The sequence below is a fragment of the Salmo salar genome, chromosome ssa11, assembly GCF_905237065.1.
Source record: "Salmo salar chromosome ssa11, Ssal_v3.1, whole genome shotgun sequence".
NCBI classification, from domain to species: domain Eukaryota; kingdom Metazoa; phylum Chordata; class Actinopteri; order Salmoniformes; family Salmonidae; genus Salmo; species Salmo salar.
This window is the reverse complement of record NC_059452.1, coordinates 81,518,363-81,538,930: the sequence shown is the minus strand read 5'-3', so window position 1 is coordinate 81,538,930 and position 20,568 is coordinate 81,518,363. Positions and strand designations below refer to the sequence as shown.

The 20,568-nt window shown below is 44.7% G+C and overlaps 1 protein-coding gene across 4 annotated transcripts in view; it reads right to left on the bottom strand.

The window, feature by feature from the left end:
• LOC106563270 (pappalysin-1) overlaps nucleotides 1-20,568 on the bottom strand; it is a 124,782-nt gene that overhangs the window by 19,159 nt on the left and 85,055 nt on the right. Inside the window, exons 14-19 of one of the 4 annotated variants that reach the window (XM_014128709.2) lie at nucleotides 16,726-16,894; nucleotides 7,448-7,631; nucleotides 6,552-6,753; nucleotides 6,124-6,325; nucleotides 4,750-4,900; nucleotides 2,549-2,664 (exon numbers count right to left, since the gene is read on the bottom strand). In XM_014128709.2, coding sequence (XP_013984184.2) covers nucleotides 2,549-2,664; nucleotides 4,750-4,900; nucleotides 6,124-6,325; nucleotides 6,552-6,753; nucleotides 7,448-7,631; nucleotides 16,726-16,894 — 1,024 coding nt within the window. The remainder of the gene's footprint in view (nucleotides 1-2,548; nucleotides 2,665-4,749; nucleotides 4,901-6,123; nucleotides 6,326-6,551; nucleotides 6,754-7,447; nucleotides 7,632-16,725; nucleotides 16,895-20,568) is intronic. The other 3 variants (XM_014128710.2, XM_014128711.2, XM_014128712.2) reach the window with 3 other exon arrangements.

Here is a 20,568-nt window from a genome sequence, read left to right as displayed (position 1 = left end):
TTTCATTTCAGTGCCGTCAGCAAATCAATGGCAGAAAAAAAGAGGAAGGGAGAGAGGGCAGAAAGAGAGGGATCGGCGGACAGAGAGAAAGAACAACAGAGCATTTGAGGACAGTTGGATACTGGGTAGCACCACGTTCCTTTCCCAGCACGCTTCTGTGAAGTGGGTGAGCTCACTTAAGTGGGGTGGGAGGTGGTCAAATAGACTCCCCCCAGGCAGGATGACCATAGTAAGATTGGCTAGACTTTGGTACATGTACTCTACATCTGAAAAGGGGGTTGCAGCTGGGAGGGGGGGCTAGAGAGATTTAGTTGTAAAACTTTTTGCTGCCACTTTCGACAAGAAGATGATGTCACCGAACAACCCGCTAGGCATGACCGGAAATCAAAATAATCCACAACTGTGGGCTCACTCCCCCCCGTGCACGGGATCCTCGCCCAAGCACCTGCCCCACGTGCACTGATATCATACCAAAATAGATTCATGGTGAGGTCATGTCTCTCATAGATATTATTCACACAGAAATGACTGATTCTAAATGTAGCAGTGTAATTTCTGCTGATGCAAGGAAAGAGAGCTACAGAAAGTTAGAGAGAGGAGGAGTATGGTAGCCTAAGTGGGTCAAACCCCCAAACTAATGGGTCGGAAGGGTGATACATCACTATAAGTGATGAAGAGACTAAACCCCCTGGCTCAGCACATATGGAAATGCAAAGTGGATTTCAGCCTGTATTCTAAAGAAAATGGCTGCATTTTTAATAGTGAATCAAGAGTAGCTCCACGATAAAGATTTGAAGGTAAAATGACATGAGAATACTACCACGTAATCTAATCATGGGTTATTAGTGAATCATCAGTCATATTTGATGGTTCTCTACTTATGCAACTATATTTCCCATAATCAGTCTTCTATTGAGTTTTTGTGATATTGTAGGTGGTACGGATCACATGTGATTAGAGATAGGAGGTATATTACGCATCACTCATTTGAAAACCCTTATAGGCCAGGATTCAATCAATTGCAGATACCAGGGTGGATTTCCAGATAGGGCTTTCAGAAGTGTGTTCAGGTTGAGTTGACACTTTAATTTAGAAACTGGATGTCCCGTGGTGTGAGCCATCAGTTCTGAGGGCAAACCTGACTGAGTAGTCGTCCGCTGCACACAACCAGACTGACAAAGTTGAGATATTTTTATTCTAGAGGTGAGGGGGGTGTCCTGTTGTTGTCAGGTAGCCAAAGAGGTGGAACAGGTTGAATTGGAATTCACATGCATTGATTGACATGCAGCAGCAGTATACGCTGCTGAGCACACTGGAACAGCCTATTGATTTCACCTCATCCAACCCTCGTGTAGCCTCTCTATGCTCCATCAATTCTGTTTCCCTTTCCCCCTTTTGCCTCGTCTCCAGACTCACATTACATCAGCGTATAAATCATATCAATTACACAAATCAATTACAAACAGATCATTTTATTTCCTCCGCACCGCCACAAATGGCTGACTCAGTGCGACTTGTAATGAAAACAAAACACCACTAGAAAAACATAACGCTCTCAATCCCAACTCCCAAGGCCCTCATTGGCTAGTGTAGCCCCTGGCCCTATTTATGGTCCGCCTCCATCCAACTGTAGCTAAAAACCTTCAAAATAGCTTTTAACTGAAATTGAATAATTAAGTCCCATTGACTTAAATCAAGTAAAATGAAGCGAGGAAGCGGTGGAATTCACGGACAAATACATTTCGAGACAACAACATCATTATGGTTCTTATCGTAATGTATTTCATTACTCTTCATGTGAATTACGCGCACAGGGGGGACAACGCTTACACAACGCTTACAGTACGCTTCTGTAAACTGACCCCCCGCCCTTTTTTTGCAATCGTAGCTGCCAATTTAGGCAATCAGTGCAGACTCAATACAATAGCCCTGTCAGGTATATCTAAATCAAACCAGGCTATTAAGACTTGTAATGGAGTCGTTTCAAAAATTATAGTGATTACTGACGACACGGCGCTTTTGAACTTTTACGTCTTGGCCCTGTCGCTGGCTGCGGGTTCACATGAGTTCAGAGATGACTGGCTGGGATCTGACTGTGTTGTTCCAAGCCGCATTGGTTAATTGTGTTGGGATATGCCTGGTAATAGAAGGTTAACTGAATGTAAGTTGGGTATACTGTAGCGGGTGGTGGTGGTGGTATTGGACTACACCGAGCTCGGCAGTACAACACTTCATGTCCCAGAGTCCACTGCAACTTGTTTTCTTTGAGTGAACTCTCGCAGAGGGTTCCTCTTATATTGTTGTCCCATACTGTCTTTGTCTGTCTGTCTTTGTCTGTTCCTATCATTATGATGTGTTTTCTGTTGTCTAGCCACCCAAGATGATTTGGCCACAGAGAGACAGTAGGTGGGAATGGCTCGGTCCTCCTGTAATTCATAATATTACCAGGATATAGACACACAGTGTCAAATTCCTAATAGGAAGGATCATGAGCAGCAGTGCTTCGTGAAGTATGTCTGTGAGACTTGTGACAGACACACACACACACCTTGACTTTGGGTGGGTTTCTCCAGTGCTCCTTGCGCACGCTGTCTGCGGTCATGTTGCTAAGCAGGATCACCACATCGCTGTTATTGTCCCTGCACGTCAGCTCACACTCCTCACCTGTGTGTGTGTTACAAAACAAACCCAACGATATCATCAGTGTTTGCACAAACTGTTCACACATCAAATCAGGTTTTATTCTATTTAGAAAACAACAGTTCAATTAATATCCACTGGGTGATCTATTTGATAATAATAATAATAATAATAATAATAATAACAACAACTTGGTGGGTGGTTATTATAAACTCAGCAAAAAAAGAAACGGCCCCTTTTCAGGACCCTGTCTTTCAAAGAGAATTCGTAAAAATCCAAATAACTTCACAGATCTTCATTGTAAAGGGTTTAAACACTGTTTCCCATGCTTGTTCAGTGAACTATAAACAATTAATGATCATGCACCTGTGGAACGGTCGTTAAGAGACTGACAGATTACAGACGGTAGACAATTAAGGTCACAGTTTTGAAAACGTAGGACACTAAAGAGGCCTTTCTACTGACTCTGAAAAACACCAAAAGAAAGATGCCCAGCGTCCCTGCTCATCTGCGTAAATGTGCCTTAGGCATGCTGCAAGGAGGCATGAGAACTGCAGATGTGGCAAGGGCAATAAATTGCAATGTCCGTACTGTGAGACGCCAAAGACAGCGCTACAGGGAGACAGGACGGACAGCTGATCGTCCTCGCAGTGGCAGACCATGTGTAACAACACCTGCACAAGATCGGTACATCCGAACATCACACCTGCGGGACAGGTACAGGATGGCAACAACAACTGCCCGAGTTACACCAGGAACGCACAATCTCTCCATCATTGCTCAGGCTGAGACAGGCTGAACTGAAGGCTTGTTGGCCTGTTGTAAGGCAGGTCCTCACCAGACATCACCGGCAACAACGTCGCCTATGGGCACAAACCCACCGCCGCTGGACCAGACTGGACTGGAAAAAAGTGCTCTTCACTGACGAGTCATGGTTTTGTCTCGCCAGGGGTGATGGTTGGATTCGCGTTTATCGTTGAAGGAATGAGCGTCACACCGAGGCCTGTACTCTGGAGCGGGATCGATTTGGAGGTGGAGGGTCCGTCATGGTCTGGGGCGGTGTGTCACAGCATCATCGGACTGAGCTTGTTGTCATTGCAGGCAATCTCAACGCTGTGCATTACAGGGAAGACATCCTCCTCCCTCATGTGGTACCCTTCCTGCAGGCTCATCCTGACATGACCCTCCAGCATGACAATGCTACCAGCCATACTGCTTGTTCTGTGTGTGATTTCCTGCAAGACAGGATTGTCAGTGTTCTGCCATGGCCAGCGCAGAGCACGAATCTCAATCCCATTGAGCACTTCTGGGACCTGTTGGATCGGAGGATGAGGGCTAGGGCCATTCCCCCCAGAAATGTCTGGGAACTTGCAGGTACCTTGGTGGAAGAGTCGGGTAACATCTCACAGCAAGAACTGGCAAATATGGTGCAGTCCATGAGGAGGAGATGCACTGCAGTACCTAATGCAGCTGTTGGCCACACCAGATACTGACTGTTACTTTTGATTTTGACCCCCCCTTTTGTGCAGGGACACATTATTCAATTTCTGTTAGTCACATGTCTGTGGAACTTGTTCAGTTCATGTCTCAGTTGTTGAACCTTTTTATGTTCATACAAATATTTACACATGTTAAGTTTGCTGAAAATAAACACAGTTGACAGTGAGAGGACATTTCTTTTTTTGCTGAGTTTATTTGTCCTGTTTCACACACGTACAAGTGTGTATTATATGCATGTGTGAAATGGAAATGTGTTTTTTGCATATCCCTACTCCACCAGAGACACCCTTGAAAAGTGGGGTCATGGCCAGGGTCAGCCATTATCAAAGGTGACCCTGGAGCAATTAGTGTTAAGAGCCTTGCTCAAGGGCACATTGACAGTTTTTTCACCAGCTCAGGAATTTCGAACTAGTGACCTTTCGGTTACTGGCCCAACGCTCTAACCGCTAGGCTAACTGTCGTCCCATATTTTCTATGTCAAGGTCCCGAAATGTAACTTAACCTTAAGACCAGGAATTACTCTGGTCCCTAGTGATGCTCTATATTCTGACAAACATAGTGGATAATATATGGTTTCTACTATGTCACACACATAGTGCATATACAGACCTATTCCATGTCCCTTCTTGCAGCTGACTCGTATGCTGGGGTTAAGGTTTTGAGGTAGAGAGCACTGTCCCTTGCTCTGAGGACAGAGCTTGAAGGAACCAGTCCAGTTGCCGTCCTTCCTACAACGGATCACATTGGTGCTGGGCCCCTGCTTCGGACACACGCACACACAGACACGCACGCACGCACGCACGCACGCACGCACGCACGCACGCACGCACGCACGCACGCACGCACACACACACACACACACACACACACACACACACACACACACACACACACACACACACACACACACACACACACACACACACACACACACACACACACCGAGGATATTGAGAACCACCTCCCATACTACCATGAAACATGATAATAATTGGAGTCTGTAGTCAAGGAGGATTAGAGAGGCTATAACATTGCTCTATCTGTCTGTGGCACAACTATTTTGAAAATCAATGTCATTCTAATAACTGGCTGTGCTACTTCAGTGGGACTGATGGAGGGGAGAGAGAGAGAGAGAGAGAGAGAAGAGGGGAGACAGTAGGCGAGAGGGGAAAGGGGGCTGAGAGAAAGAGAACGTGAGAGAGGGATAATCTCCTCTGTCTATGAATCATACTGTACATGCTAACACTGGAGACCCTATCACCCTCTGATCCTCTCATTACAATACAGCCACACACACCAGGACATGCTAATCTACACATCACTGCATCAAAGGCTACCACACAGAGAGATCCTCGGGTCAAGGGCAATGCATTGCAAGGAAGTCTGTGTGTTTTGTGTGAGTGTCATGTACACTGTGAATATGTGGGAAAGCATGTATGCGACAGAGTTTGTGAGAAAGTGCATGTGTAAAAATGTGCATATTTACTGTACCTGCTTCCAAATTTGTGCATTATCTTGAGCATTATATCTCCCCTTGTCTAACACATTATTCTCTCACACTTCACAAAGACAACAGATACAGGCGAACAGCTGACAGACAGACAAATGGACAGACAGACAGACTGACAGGCAGCAAGCTAGCCAACCAACTAGATAACAGATAGACAGACAGAGACACACGTAAACATAAACACACACAGATAGACAGTTCCACAGACAGACAGACAGACAGATAGACAGTTCCGCAGACATACAAAGCACACGGCCCCACAGACAGATAGACAGCCCCACAGACAGACAGACAGATAGACAGACAAACAGACAGACCCATAGCCAGACAGTGAGCCCAAAACACAGAAAGTCAAATAGACCCAAAGACAGACAGATAGACAGATAGACGGACAGATAAAAGGCCAGACCCATTGACAGAAAGCCCAACAAACACAGACAGACAGTTGAGCGGCGGAGTAGAGAGAGACAGACCTGCTTGCATGGAGCGGTGTGCAGCGGTCTCACCGTGTGGTTGGCTCTGGGGCAGTTGATCCAGCAGGTGCTGTCGAAGCGGAAGCCGTCGGTGCACTGGTACATGCCGTGGAAGATGGCGGGCGGAGGGTCACAGGTCACCGGTTCGCACGCCCCCTCCAGCCAGCTGCCGTCCTCCGTGCACTGACGCTTAAATGCTCGCCTGACGAACACAGACCAAGACCAAGACAAAACATGTTGGTTTGAGTTGAGTGGAACTGAATTGAGAGGACAAAGACTAGAGACATGCTCTATGTCGAAAGGGTGGGAAAGGCGAAGATCAAGAGTTGGACAGGATCATTTGGATCAATTCCATTTCAAACCCAGTCATTTGAACTGAACTTAAATGGTATTGACCCCAAATGTAAGCCATGTGGTTGCTCAGATACCTTTTGGGCTTGTTGGTGACGTGGTAGCCCGGCTTGCACTTGTACTTGCAGAGGGAGCCCACTTTGAGGCCTGTGTCGTTGCAGCGCTTGGTCTGCAGCATGGCGTTGGGCACATGGGGCGAAGCCGGACAGCGCAGCTCACACAGCGCCTCGGGGAACGACCACAGACCATCCTCCAGACACGTCAGAGTGTTGTTAGAACCTGGGGGGAAGACAAATAGTTGAACACAGGGAACAATATACAGTATAAGAGATGTAAAAAAAAAAGAGCTGGTTAGCCATGAGACAGTGTGTGTGTTGAGAAAGTGTGTGTGTGTTGAGACAGTGTGTGTGTTGAGAAAGTGTGTGTGTGTTGAGACAGTGTATGTGTTGAGAAAGTGTGTGTGTTGAGACAGTGTGTGTGTGTGTTGAGACAGTGTGTGTGTGTGTGTTAAGACAGTGTGTGTGTGTGTTGAGACAGTGTGTGTGTGTGTGTGTGTGTGTGTGTGTGTGTGTGTGTGTGTGTGTGTGTGTGTGTGTGTGTGTGTGTGTGTGTGTGTTGAGACAGTGTGTGTATTGAGAAAGTGTGTGTGTTTTGAGACAGTGTGTGTGTGTTGACCCTGTGTGTGTATGTTGCGACAGTGTGTGTGTGTGAGACAGAGTGTGTGTGTTGAGACAGTGTGTGTGTGTGTGTGTGTGTGTGTGTGTGTGTGTGTGTGTGTGTGTGTGTGTGTGTGTGTGTGTGTGTGTGTGTGTGTGTGTGTGTGTGTGTGTGTCAGTGTGTGTGTGTGAGACAGTGTGTGTGTGTGTGAGACAGTGTGTGTGTGTGAGACAGTGTGTGTGAGTGAGACAGTGTGTGTGTGTGAGACAGTGTGTGTGTGTGAGACAGTGTGTGTGTGTGAGACAGTGTATCTCACCTACGAGCTGGGCAGGCTCCCTGCACTGGAAGGTACTCCTCTTGCCGTAAGTAGTTCCCTCAGGGAAGTTAAAGTGGGCTGGGTGGACGTGGTACTTGTCTGGTAGGCCACAGTCTACTGGCTCACACGACACCTGCTTATTCCACTTTCCATCTGCACAGGTGATGGTCACTGTTGAGTCCGACTGGAGTGAGGGGAGACGTTAGAAAAAAAATGAAAATTGGGACAACACACATGGATGCAAGCAGCACACACACACGCAGAAACACATGCAAACACACACAGACACATACACACCCCCACCCAGTATGGTACATACCGCACACTCACACAGAGAGAGCGACGACACACAAATTTGTCCGTCAATTTAGCGCTTGCTCAACAAGCCGTTGTAACAGGACAGAGCCAAGCAGTTCTTAAATGTCACGCACTTAACTGACTGGGCTTTGTCAGCGGCTCAGGTAACTGCTGATGAAAAACCATTTCAGGTCATGATATCCATCAACGGTCGTATCATCCTAATGCAAAACACATTTAGAATGAGGGAGGGTGACACTTTTCACCAGAACTAGTACACTGGGGATTATCCCGGACACATTTTCTTCCAACTCCACATAGGGAGGATGTATTCACGGTTTGTTTTGATCCCATCACAGCATTGTGTGGTCAGAAAACCAGCTGGGAGGAATGTTGGCACCTTTCGCTTCAGCGAACAGTGATATTCAAAAGAGCCGCTGGACAGACTGCATCTGGACATATATAGGTACACACATGGAGACGCACCAGCGCAAGCGCGCAGACACATGCAGACACACGCAGACACAGTAGGTACCATACCGTTCCTCTCAAAGCCATTCCATCTTTGATGACCAAAAGGTCATGTTGTATCTCAAGAGACGAAAGTGAAAAGGGAATATCAGGGTCGTCTGTGTGTCAAATGTGTTTGTGATGCTGTCTTTTCCAGTAAAAATGTTAAACAGAAAGAAGAAATGGTTTTTCCAACCTGGTATTTAGGTAAATAAAACCGTGTCCAGATTTCAGACTGGTCCAGATTACATATACAGTGCCTTCGGAAAGTATTCAGACCCCTTGACTTTTTCCACATTTTGTTACGTTATAGCTATATTCTAAAATTCATTAAATTGTTTTTTCCCTCATAAATCTACACACAATACCCCATAATGACAAAGCAAAAACTGTTTTTTATAAATGTTTGTTAATTTATAAAAAAACAACAACTGAAATCAGTGGAGGCTCCTCAGAGGAGGAAGGGGAGGACCATCCTCCTCAGTGAAATTTCATAAAAATAAAAATAGTGAAACATTAAAAAGGTTATCCTTTATTGATAAAACTATACTAAATATATTCATATGTCACCAAATATTTGATTAAAATACACTGTTTTGCAATGGTCTACAGTAGCCTCAACAGCACTCTCTGGGGTAGCACCATCAAGTGAAGTTAGGAGGCTGCAGATTATACAAAACAAAGCAGCAAGGATTGTTTTAAGGTGGAGATATGGTTCTTCTGTTGCAGTCATGCGCAATATTCTTGGGTGGTCATCAATCGACAAGATAATTGAAAAAACATGCTGTCACGTCCTGGCCAGTATAAGGGTTAATTGTTATTGTAGTTTGGTCAGGACGTGGCAGAGGGTATTTGTTTTATGTGGTTCGGGGTGGTGTTTTGGTAAAAGGGTGTTTGATTTAGTATTTCCGGGTTTTTGGGTTATGATCTTTGTTTACGTATTTCTATGTTTATCTAGTTAGTTGTATGTCTATGTTTGGTTAATTGGGGTGGACTTCCAATTGAAGGCAGCTGTGTGGTGTTGCCTTTGATTGGAAGTCCTATATTAGTTGGGTGTGTTTGTTTGTTTAATTGTGGGAGATTGTTCTGTGTTTAGCCTTGTGCCCTGTCAGACTGTCTGTATATCGTTCGCTCACTTGTTTTGTTATTTTGGTGTTCATTTTGGGAAATTAATAAACGTCAAGATGAGCTTACACATACCTGCTGCGTTTTGGTCCTCCATTACCGACGACAACCGTGACACATGCTTATTTTATTTCATAATATACATCATTTAAAACGGCCAAGTTCTATTCACAACGGTATTCAGTTGGTAAGAGACAGACATTCCGTAAATACTAGGAATAGATTGTCCACCATCTATGCGTTATCCAGACAGAAAAGAGAATTAGGCAAAAGAACATTTCGATTTAGAGCAATAAAGAAATAGAATAAATTAACTGAGCAAACCAGAAACCTTTCAATATATTAATTTAAACATTATTTTAAAACCATTTAAATATAATACATAGAAATGTTGTTGGACTATAGTAGATGAAGAATCAATATTTTTTATATAGTATTTATTGGGTCATTATGTTAGTATATTATGTATGTTTGTAATAGTGTGTTATATGTGAAAATGTGTTCCTATTATAAATTGTATTTTAATGTTTAAGGACTCTTGAAAGATTAGTCCAAATGGGGACTAAAAGAGATCCATATCAAATCAAATCAAACCATGGTGTAGCCGGAGGACAGCTAGCTTCCGTCCTCCTCTGGCTACATTGACTTCAATACAAAACCTAGGAAGCTCGTTGTCCTCACCCCCTTCCATAGACATATATGGTAATTATGACCACTTCCTGAGGACGCCCTGCAACCAATCAAAGCTTTTGCACTATGAACTGACATGTTTTCTATCCAATCATAGAATTAGGATCAGAGAACAAACCTAGTGAGTTGTTTTGGGATTGTGCCACAGAGCATTATGGGGGTTTTATGTGTTGAGAGGCTTGATGACATTGTTGGATAGAGATTATAAGTTTAGAGGGAGAGTTGAGCATTTTTTTTAAATTATTCAATTCAAATTATTTTTTTCAAATTACAGGAGATGGAGGAGGTATATTATAAATAGTTTTCTTGGTTTTAGAACTTTATTTGTATGTTCATTTAGTGCAATTTATTTAAATTTGCTTTGCTAACTTCAGTAGCTAGCTAGCTACCAGCACGAGTATGCAGTTTTCTCCGCCAGAATGGTAGAATGGCCAACGCTGCCAAAAATGTTGTGGACTTTTTGTTGAAGAACCCCTTTCATTCTCTGGGGTACACAGAAAAGGTGCGAATTAAAAGCGAGGGTCGACCTCTGCCTGAGATCAGTTTCATGAAGACGGATGAAAAGGTGAGGGCGTTCAATACTAACTTGAATCAAAAGTATAGCTTGTTTGCGTGAAGCCACGTCTCATCAACTGGCACATTGAATATTTCCCCTCCAAGCACTGTGAGTAACCCTAGCAATTTTCTCTCATTACTGTATGTAGAGTCAATCACATACACAAAAACATTCACATTATTACACATCAATGACTTGTGATCCCTTCCTGTGATCCCTTCCCAACACTGTGTAAGTGGCCCTCTCATTCCTATTCCCCATAATATTGTACTTTAAATGTCTTTATTAAATGCTTTAGGTTAAAATAAATCGTTTTTGACGATTTTTTGAAATACACTTTTTCGTCTCTGTGCGTTCCGCGCCTATACCGTGGGTCTCCCATTCTCCTAAATTGTTCAAGTCACCAGCCTCCACTGACTGAAATACCACACTTTTCAGACCCTTTACTCAGTACTTTGTTGAAGCACCAGCGATTACAGCCTTGAGTCTTCGTGGGTATGATGCTACAAGCTTGGCACACCTGTATTTGGGGAGTTTCTCCCATTCTTCTCTGTAGATCCCCTCAAGCTCTGTCAGCATCGATGGGGTGCATTGCTGCACAGCTATTTTCAGAGATGTTCGATCGGGTTCAAGTCTGGGCTCTGGCTGGGCAACTCAAGGACATTCAGAGACTTGTCCCAAAGCCACTCCTGTGTTGTCTTGGCTGTGTGCTTAGGTTTGTTGTCCTGTTGGAAGGTGAACCTTCGCCCCAGTCTGAGGTCCTAAACGCTCTGGAGCAGGTTTTCATCTAGGATCTCTCTGTACTTTGCTCCGTTCATCTTTGCCTCGATCCTGACAAGTCTCCCAGTCCCTGCCACTGAAAAACATCTCCTCAGCATGATGCTACCACCACCATGCTTCACAGTAGGGATGGTGCAAGGTTTCCTCCAGATGTGACGCTTGGCATTCAGGCCAAAGAGTTCAATCTTGGTTTCATCAGACCAGAGAATCTTGTTTCTTATGGTCTGAGAGTCTTTAGGTACCTTTTTGGCAAACTCATAACAGGCTATCATGTGCCTTTTACTGAGAAGTTGCTTCCGTCTGGCCACTCTACCATAAAGGCCTAATTGGTGGAGTGCTGCAGAGATGGTTGTCCTTCTGGAAGGTTCTCCCATCTCCACAGAGGAACTCCAGAACTCAGTCAGAGTGACCATCGGGTTCTTGGACACCTCCCTGACCAAGGCCCTTCTCCCCTGTCTGCTCAGTTTTCCCGTCGGCCAGCTCTAGGAAGAGTCTTGGTGGTTCCAAACTTCTTCCATTTAAGAATGATGGAGGCCACTGTGTTCTTGGGGACCTTCAATGCTGTAGAAAATGTTTTGGTACCCTTCCCCAGATCTGTGTCTCAACACAATCCTGTCTCAGAGCTGTACAGACAATTCCTTCAACCTCATGGCTTGGTTTTTGTTCTGACATGCACTGTCAACTGTGTGACCTTATATAGACAGGTGTGTGCCTTTCCAAATCATGTCCAATAAATTGAATTTACCTCAGGTGGAGTCCAGTCAAGTTGTAGAAACATCACAAGGATGATCAATGAAAACAGGATGCACCTGAGCTCAATTTCGAGTCTCATAGCAAAGGGTCTGAATACTGTAAAGATATTTCTGTTTTTGTTTTTAATACATTGCCAAAAATATAAAAAATAAACCGTTTTTGCTTTGTCGTTATGGGGTATTGTGTAAAGATTGCTGAGGAAATTGTTTTATTTAATCCATTTTAGAATAAGGCTGTAATGTAACAAATGTAGAAAAAGTCAAGGGGTCTGAATATTTTCCGAAGGCACTGTATACATGGTTATTTTTAGTGTGACCAAGGTTTAAAGCTCACAAGCTGGGCTGTGTTAAAGTTATGGATCTGTTGTTTCATATTTTTCCCCTCGCATATGTTTCCATCTTACATCTTGATTCTATTATATGATACACCAAGAAAGTATCATGTTTCGTTGATATAAATCAGTTATTTTCACATTTGTAAAAATAACATATGCATCACATATGACAGAGTGCAGAACAAGTTGGAATTCGAATAATCAATCAATGAATATTGGAACATTCTGACAAAAGCCTCTACACAATAATACTATGACTAATGGCTGGTGTTGGCACATCCAAGTGTGTTTCTGTATGTGTCTGTGTGTGTGCTCTCAAGTGTGTGTGTGTGTGTTTACGACAGTGTATGCTCAAGTGTGTATACAGTTTGTGTGTTTGGAGTTTCCTTCTTTAAAATCTTTACAGCTGCCTCTCTCTCCTCCAGAGTTGGTTTAACAACCCCTGGCTACTAGGCCTAATTCAAGCCAGACAGACAGACACACAGTCCCATCCCCTTTCTTCTCACCCTACCTCACCTTACCCAGGCTGACCCTACATATAGTATAACACTATCTACCAAGAATGCAGTTAGGCTCATACAGAACTAGCCGTACTGCTGGCATCTCTGACAGGACTATTGTAGCCACTCCAAGCAGTAACTGGAGTTTCCCTCCAAAACATCCCAGTAGTATCAGACATACTATTGTATACCACCTGGAAGAAATGGGCTCTTTCAAGTACAGAGTTGAAAGTGTGGTCGTTTTTCTTGTTCCTCTTGCCGTCAGGCCAGGAGTTTTTTCCTTGACCATGTGACCTGGACAGGAAACACTCCTGGCCATAATTCTAACACACACACACACACACACACACACACACACACACACACACACACACACACACACACACACACACAACACACACAATTTTATCGTGTTCATTTCATCAGCTGTTGTACAATATGATATAAAGCAATGGGCCTTTAAGGGACTTTCCACTTAACTCCTCACCCCAATAACTTCTCTGCCGATCAGCCTTTTATTTCGATTATGCATTTTACTAGAGTTTTCTTTTTTTCTTCTTTACCCTCTAATTCACCATGTTTTCCTTCATCTTTGTGTAAATCCCCAATCATTTGTTTATCTCTCTTAAAAATCTTATGTTTTTTTGGATGGTTTTGGTTTATCAACATTGAAAGTGGGAGGTGCCTACAAGCCTACCTGGGTTTACATGGATATTTATTCATTTAGCAGATGCTCTTATCCAGAGCAACATGCAGTAGCGCATGAATACAATTTCATACTTTTCTTTTTGTACTGGTCCCCGTGGGAATTGAACCGACAACCCTGGCATTTTAAGCACCATGTTCTACCAACTGAGCCACACGGGGCCTTAACTCTCCTGTTATTTTTGTTTACATTTTAAACATTCATCATATTGTTTTGTATTTTCTTGTGTGCAAATAAATAAATACAAATAAATAAAGATGAATACAAATAATACTGTAACGGATTACATTTAGAAAGTAACCTACCCAACCCTGCACACACACAACCCCCCCACCCCCTCTCCACACACAGGTTATCTGCGGAGACATCTGGGACACAAACGGATTGCATTATAAAAACACAAATAGGCGTGGGGGGAACATATTGTTTTGGAGATAGCATCATCTGAGAGGCGGAGTTCCCGTAACCACTTTGACACCGGTGAAGCAAGAATGTAATCGGCTAATGAAAGGAGATAGGATTGTGCTTCACACTGCACTTTTTAACCTCTAGAGCACAGGGACCAGGGAGAGGAGGAGAAGACAGGGGGGATGAAAAGAAGGAAGAAAAATGAGAGGATGTCGTTGTATTGTCCCCAAGTTACGACAAGGGAAGGGGCATCTGAGGTGAGTTGAAGTTGTCTTTTGCTCTTTCTTTCTTTCTTTTTCCCCCTCCCTCCCTCCCTCCCTCCCTCCCTCCCTCCCTCCCTCCCTCCCTCCCTCCCTCCCTCCCTCCCTCCCTCCCTCCCTCCCTCCCTCCACAGTCCTGAATAATTGCTCCTGCTGCAAGAGCCTTCAAATAGAGATTTCTCATGTAGTTTACACACCCTCTCTCCTCCCTCTTTCTCTCTCAAGTAGATCCTTCAATCCTTCATCCCTAAGCGAGTTACCATTGACACATTAATCAACATCATGCCCTGTCAATTAAACGTAATGCCGTTAAGTCTGATGGTCAGATGGTAATGAAGCGAATTTCTCACAGCTGGTAGTAACATATTTCATCGTGTAATAGACCTGAACAGCTTGCATCCCAAATGGGCCACACTAATTGTTTGTTTACATACACCAAAATGCTTTTCAACTGAAGTGACCCGTACCATTCGTGTGTTGGTGCATACGTATATGGGCGTAGTGCTGACATGCTCGTGAATAGAGAACCGGCATACATGAAACACACAAACACCTAGCCATATGGACATGATGCTCCTGAGTTGTGTATGTAGAGTATAAGTCTGACTATGCATACACAAAGAACAAGTGTGTGTGTGTGTGTGTGTGTGTGTGTGTGTGTGTGTGTGTGTGTGTGTGTGTGTGTGTGTGTGTGTGTGTGTGTGTGTGTGTGTGTGTGTGTGTGTGTGTGTGCGCGTGTGAATGTGCTTATATATGTGTGTGTGTGTGTGTGTGTGTGTGTGTGTGTGTGTGTGTGTGTGTGTTTGTAGGTGTGTGTGTGTGTGTGTGTGTGTGTGTGTGTACAGTATGCTCCCTCTGCCCCCTGCTCCAGTCAGATCCCCCACATAACCACTTCCACATGTTCATCCTCACCAACATAAAACCAGTTGAGGTGGTGCTCCATTATGTTAATAGCCAGAGCAAACAGGAGGGAGGGCCCCGGTACTGACGCTGGAATCCAGACCCAAAACAAAACATCATTCATTCACTCCTTCTATATGGGTCACTCCACCTCACTAATTTAATTTCTCTCTCTCTCTCTTTCTCTTTCCCTGTCTTGTGTTCTCTCACTCTTTCTTGTGTTCTCTCTACCTCTTTCTCTCTCTCACATATAAACAATCCCGCTCTCTTTCTCTCCCTCTCTGCCTTTCTCTCTCCCTCTGCCCCCCTTGTCTCTTCCTCTCTCTCTCCTCGGCTCGCTCTTTGTCTCTCTCTCTGTGTGTGTGTGTGTTTTAGGGAGCATTAATTGATTAGCTTGCAGGTCTGTTAACAGAGCCTGGGAGGGGGATAAAGCTCTGGTGCTGTTGTCTTTACGAGCCCTCTGTGGGAGTGAACGGGTTTACTGCATGGCTGTGAACTAACATCTTTGTTTGTTTAGGGTGGTTTGTGCTTGCCTGCTTCTGTTTTCAGTGTTTGTGTGTCAATGTCTGTGCTCCCCATCTGTTGAGTGTCTGGTGTGTGGGGGTTGATGCTGAGACATCTTGGTAACCTGAAAGCTCTTGCTCCAGTAGCGTGAGAGATGCTCACACATACGTGTCTTACAGGGATTTCATTTGGTCCTCTGCACAGTGTCGTAATGCAAAGTACGGATTTTAGTACACATTCAGATTTGTTGCATTGTATTTCATCTCAGCAAACACCACAAACATTCCCATTAACATACAGACACATACAACACTCTGTGAGGATGACTTCACTGTGTGAGTGGGGAGGGAGGGAGGAGCTGTGGGAGGGAGGGCAAGAAGGGGAGGAGGGAGGAAAGAAGGGAGGGGGGAGGAAAGAAGGGAGGGGGGCGCAGTGAGCAGAGAGTACCTGGTGATGTCATCGTCCCAGTGAAGCAGAAATACATAGCTATTGTTGCAGGTGATGGTGCAGCGCAGAAAGACTAAACATAGATATTGTGTGTGTGTGTGTGTGTGTGTGTGTGTGTGTGTGTGTGTGTGTGTGTGTGTGTGTGTGTGTGTGTGTGTGTGTGTGTGTGTGTGTGTGTGTGTGTGTTTGCTTACACGTGAACGTGCACGTGTGTTTGTCTATCTGTGTGTGTCAGTGTGCATGTGTGTGAGCGTATGTGTATCTGTACATGCTTGTGTGTGAACATATATATATGTATGTATGTATGTATGTATGTATGTATGTATGTATGTATGTATGTATGTGTGTGTGTATGTATGTATGTATGTGTGTGTGTGTGTGTGTGTGTGTGTGTGTGTGTGTGTGTGTGTGTGAGAAAATGTCTGCTCTGAGGTGCATTTGCATCTGTGTCTCATTTTGTGTGCGTGTTACTGACCATGTGGGTCCATGTGTCTGCCTGTGTGCATACCTGGGTCTTGATGATGTCATCGTCTCTGTGGACCTGCAGGACGTAGCCAGAGTTGCAGGTGATGGTGCAGCGAGCTCCGTTGAAGAAGCCCAGACTGCTGCACTTGAGCTCTGCATTGCGGATTAGCGGATCCTGGCAGTCGATGGCCTCACACGAGTAATGGACACAGCTAGAGGGACACACACACGCACAACAGGGGAGAATTGGTACCCGTATAATAATGCACATAGTAGCTACATATATACTGCATGTAAGAGGGTAGATAGGACACAACTGGAGGAGGGAAGAAAATACAAATAAGAAAAACTTATCATATAAGAAAAAATCAGCATCACAGTGTGGCTGCAAACACAGCCAGACACAGCCCACTTAAATTCACATGCACAGTGGATGGACGATCCATACAGTACAACACAAAGTACACACACACAAAGTACACACACACAAAGTACACACACACACACACACACACACACACACACACACACACACACACACACACACACACACACACACACACACACACACACACACACACACACACACACACACACACACACACACACCGTGCCACACTTCATTCACCTGGCTGCCCTAGAAGTGGTACCATGACAGTGTCCCGAATGGCACCCTATTCCCTACACAGTATGGTGCACTACTTTTGATCAGGCCCATATAGGGTACCCATAGGACTCTAGTCCAAGGTAGTGCTCTATAAAGAGAGAACAGGGCACCATTTGGTACGCTGCCATGAGGCAATGCCCCACAGAACATCCTCCCAGATCTCATCCAGTACAGCCGTCCAGACATACAGACTAGTAAGAATAATAAAACAAAGAGACTCTTAAAACAAAACAATGACACATTTAGGGTTTTAGTCGTAGCAGGCCTTGACTTAGGCGATGGGCTCCCACAGCAGACAGGCCAGAGAGTTGAGGCAGTTCAGAAACCATATGCTAGTGGAGGGAATGCTGATGGTACAGGGACGGAGAAGCGTCAGTCGAATAGACAGGCACGAGTTCTTCATCAGGCACCTTCGCCGTGTCCACCTCCTCCATAGGTAGGCTGGATCATCAACTCCCGAAGGTGTAGCACCAACCTGGATGATGCTTCGGTGGCTGTCGGCTCCACATCGGTACTAGTCCGGTACAGTCCTCATATGAGCATCAACCTCCACATCTGTCTTCATTATAGCATGGAGAACACAGAGCTAGATATAGAATGTATCCCCTCTTTCCATGAAGATACGCTGTGTTAAAAAAGATGGAAGCTACCAGAACCAGCAACTCAATGGGGGTAAATGTCTTGAATCAGCAGTATAGGGCTGCTGCTTTGGAGGTAAGATTCTCTGGGGCTAGCTGCTCAGTTCAGGCTGGGCTGAGGTTAGGTGGAGTAGCTACAAGTTAGCAACAAGGTAATGCTTAGTGTGAACCCACCATGCTGTATAAAGGCTAGATAGATAGATACCATGTAGCTGTGTATCAGCAATCTCACTGGAGCAGTGTTTAAAAGCCCACAAGACACAAACACACATTGAAAATAGACGGGATAAAATAAAACAAATTGGAATGAATTAATCAAGAGTGTTCACACATGGTCAGAGTGAATGTCTGTGTGCTTGCATGTGCATGCTTTTGAGTCTGTGTGTCCAGATTTGTGTGTTTGTCTCCGTGTCTGCACACACACGTGTGTGGGAGTGTGGTTGATGAATTAAGAGAAACAGGATATTAGAAGCAGACTACAATGGCAGAGTCTGGCCAAGCACTACGTTGGTAGCAGTCAGCTGACGTTTTTTCATGCTCAAGGAATGCGGGGACGCCCGAGGCTGTCTTTTACAACAGTCGGCCTACTGTAGGCTTCCCCTATGAAGCTCGAAGAGGGAAGCTGAGTACCAAGTGGCCCCCTATTCCCTATGTAGTGCTCTACTTTTGACCAGCAGTGCGCTATACAGGGAAAAGGGTGCCATTTGGGACACAAGCGAAAGAGGGCATTCGGGAAAAAAAAGCGTTGCTGAGGAAGTTTGTTCAACTCTGCTGTGATGCATGACCGGAACATCTCTTTTATTCTCCCTCTCTTTTTTGTCTTCCTTTCTTTCTGTTACCTTTTCCTGAGCTCTCCATCTTTCTCTCCATCATATATCCTCTAATTGGTACCTCTATTGTTCTCTATCTCCCTCTCACAAACCGTATCCCTTTTTGTTTCTTCTTCCATTCTCCCTCTCTCTTCCCCCCCTCTCTCCCTCCCTCCCTCTCATCCCACCTCAACAACAAACTCGGAACCTCTAAGCGTATAGAGAGAACTCAGAGCAAACGTAAACCGACACTCACTACAAATCCAAACTCCCCGCTTGAGCTACAGTGTTTACATTTCAGGATCCTTAGCTGAGAAGGTGGAAAGAAACAGGCTTAACACTGAGTTGTCTTCAATCCACTTTACATTACATGAACCACAAGGCAAAATGTATTTCCAGTTCTAAGTATGGTTTCAGCTATGTCTCTCAGATTTTTGGGGGGGATAAATTACAATGGCATATACATTAAAATGGAAAAACCATTGAAAAATCAACAACAGTCTGAAGGCTACCACAAAGTCACTATCTCCCTTCCAGCATCTCATCACTTAAAATCTGAATCTTCACTGGAGACAAGGACAAATGGGGAAAAAGACTCCACACTCACACTCAAACAATCTGCCAGTACCCCTCAAATCCTCTCGTTTAAAAGAAGGGATGAAGAAGGGAAGGAATAGAGAGAAGGAAAGAGCGTGGAACATAAGACTGAGTCACGTTAATAGCTCCTGTTGTTAACAACTTAGGGAATAAGGGACTTGGTGTTTTGTAGCGGTAGAATTATTACGGGAAATCGGCTGTTTGGTTGGAGAGAGGGAGGAGGAAAAGGAGGAGGAGAGCAAAGAGAAGGGAAGAAGTATAGGTAGTAGGAGAAGAGGGGAGAAGAGAACATGGTGGAGAAGAGCTGAAAGCGGAGGAGAGGGAGAGGGCAGGGAGCGAAGGGAGATGGAAGAAGAGGGAGGAAGGGAAAAGGAGGGAGAATGAGGAGAAAGAGAGGTTGGAGGAGAAATGAAGGTCAGACAGTATGAGGAGAAAGAGAGGGTGGAGGAGAAATGAAGGTCAGAGAGTATGAGGAGAAAGAGAGGGTGGAGGAGAAATGAAGGTCAGAGAGTATGAGGAGAAAGAGAGGGTGGAGGAGAAATGAAGGTCAGAGAGTATGAGGAGAAAGAGGAGGAGCGCTCTAGCTTAAGACTCCCTGGACTAAATCCCTTCTAGAGACTCAGGGGCCTTGGGGGGAGCAGTAGAAGCAGGGAGCCGCCAAATAGATCATATTCACACAGTCAAAACCACCTTGGATATGGCTCCCGCTGAGCACAACAAACCCCAAATATGCCAATACAAGGAGCCATAATACTAGGCAATTACTAATTACTAATGAATGAACTGATCCTCTGGGTCGGCATGGAAACTCACACCACCCGCCTCCCACCAGAGCTCTGCTGCTGGAACAGTCGAAAACAGGATACGTCCCAAATGGCACCCTATTTCCTATATAGTGCACCACTTTTGACCAGGACCCATAGTGCACTGTGTACGGAATAGGGTGCCATTTGGGATAAAAACCAGTTGTAGCGCAAACGGTCCAACAGGAGGGCATGAAATGTGCACTAGTACATTTGTTTGAATGGTTTGAACCTTCATTCATCACATGTTTAGTCTCATTAAGATGAAATATTGCTTTTGCTTCTTGCATGTGATCTATTACAATTGTGTTAATAAACTACCGATTCAATCTTATATGGACCAGGGAGGATTTCTTCACTAAGACAATGAAA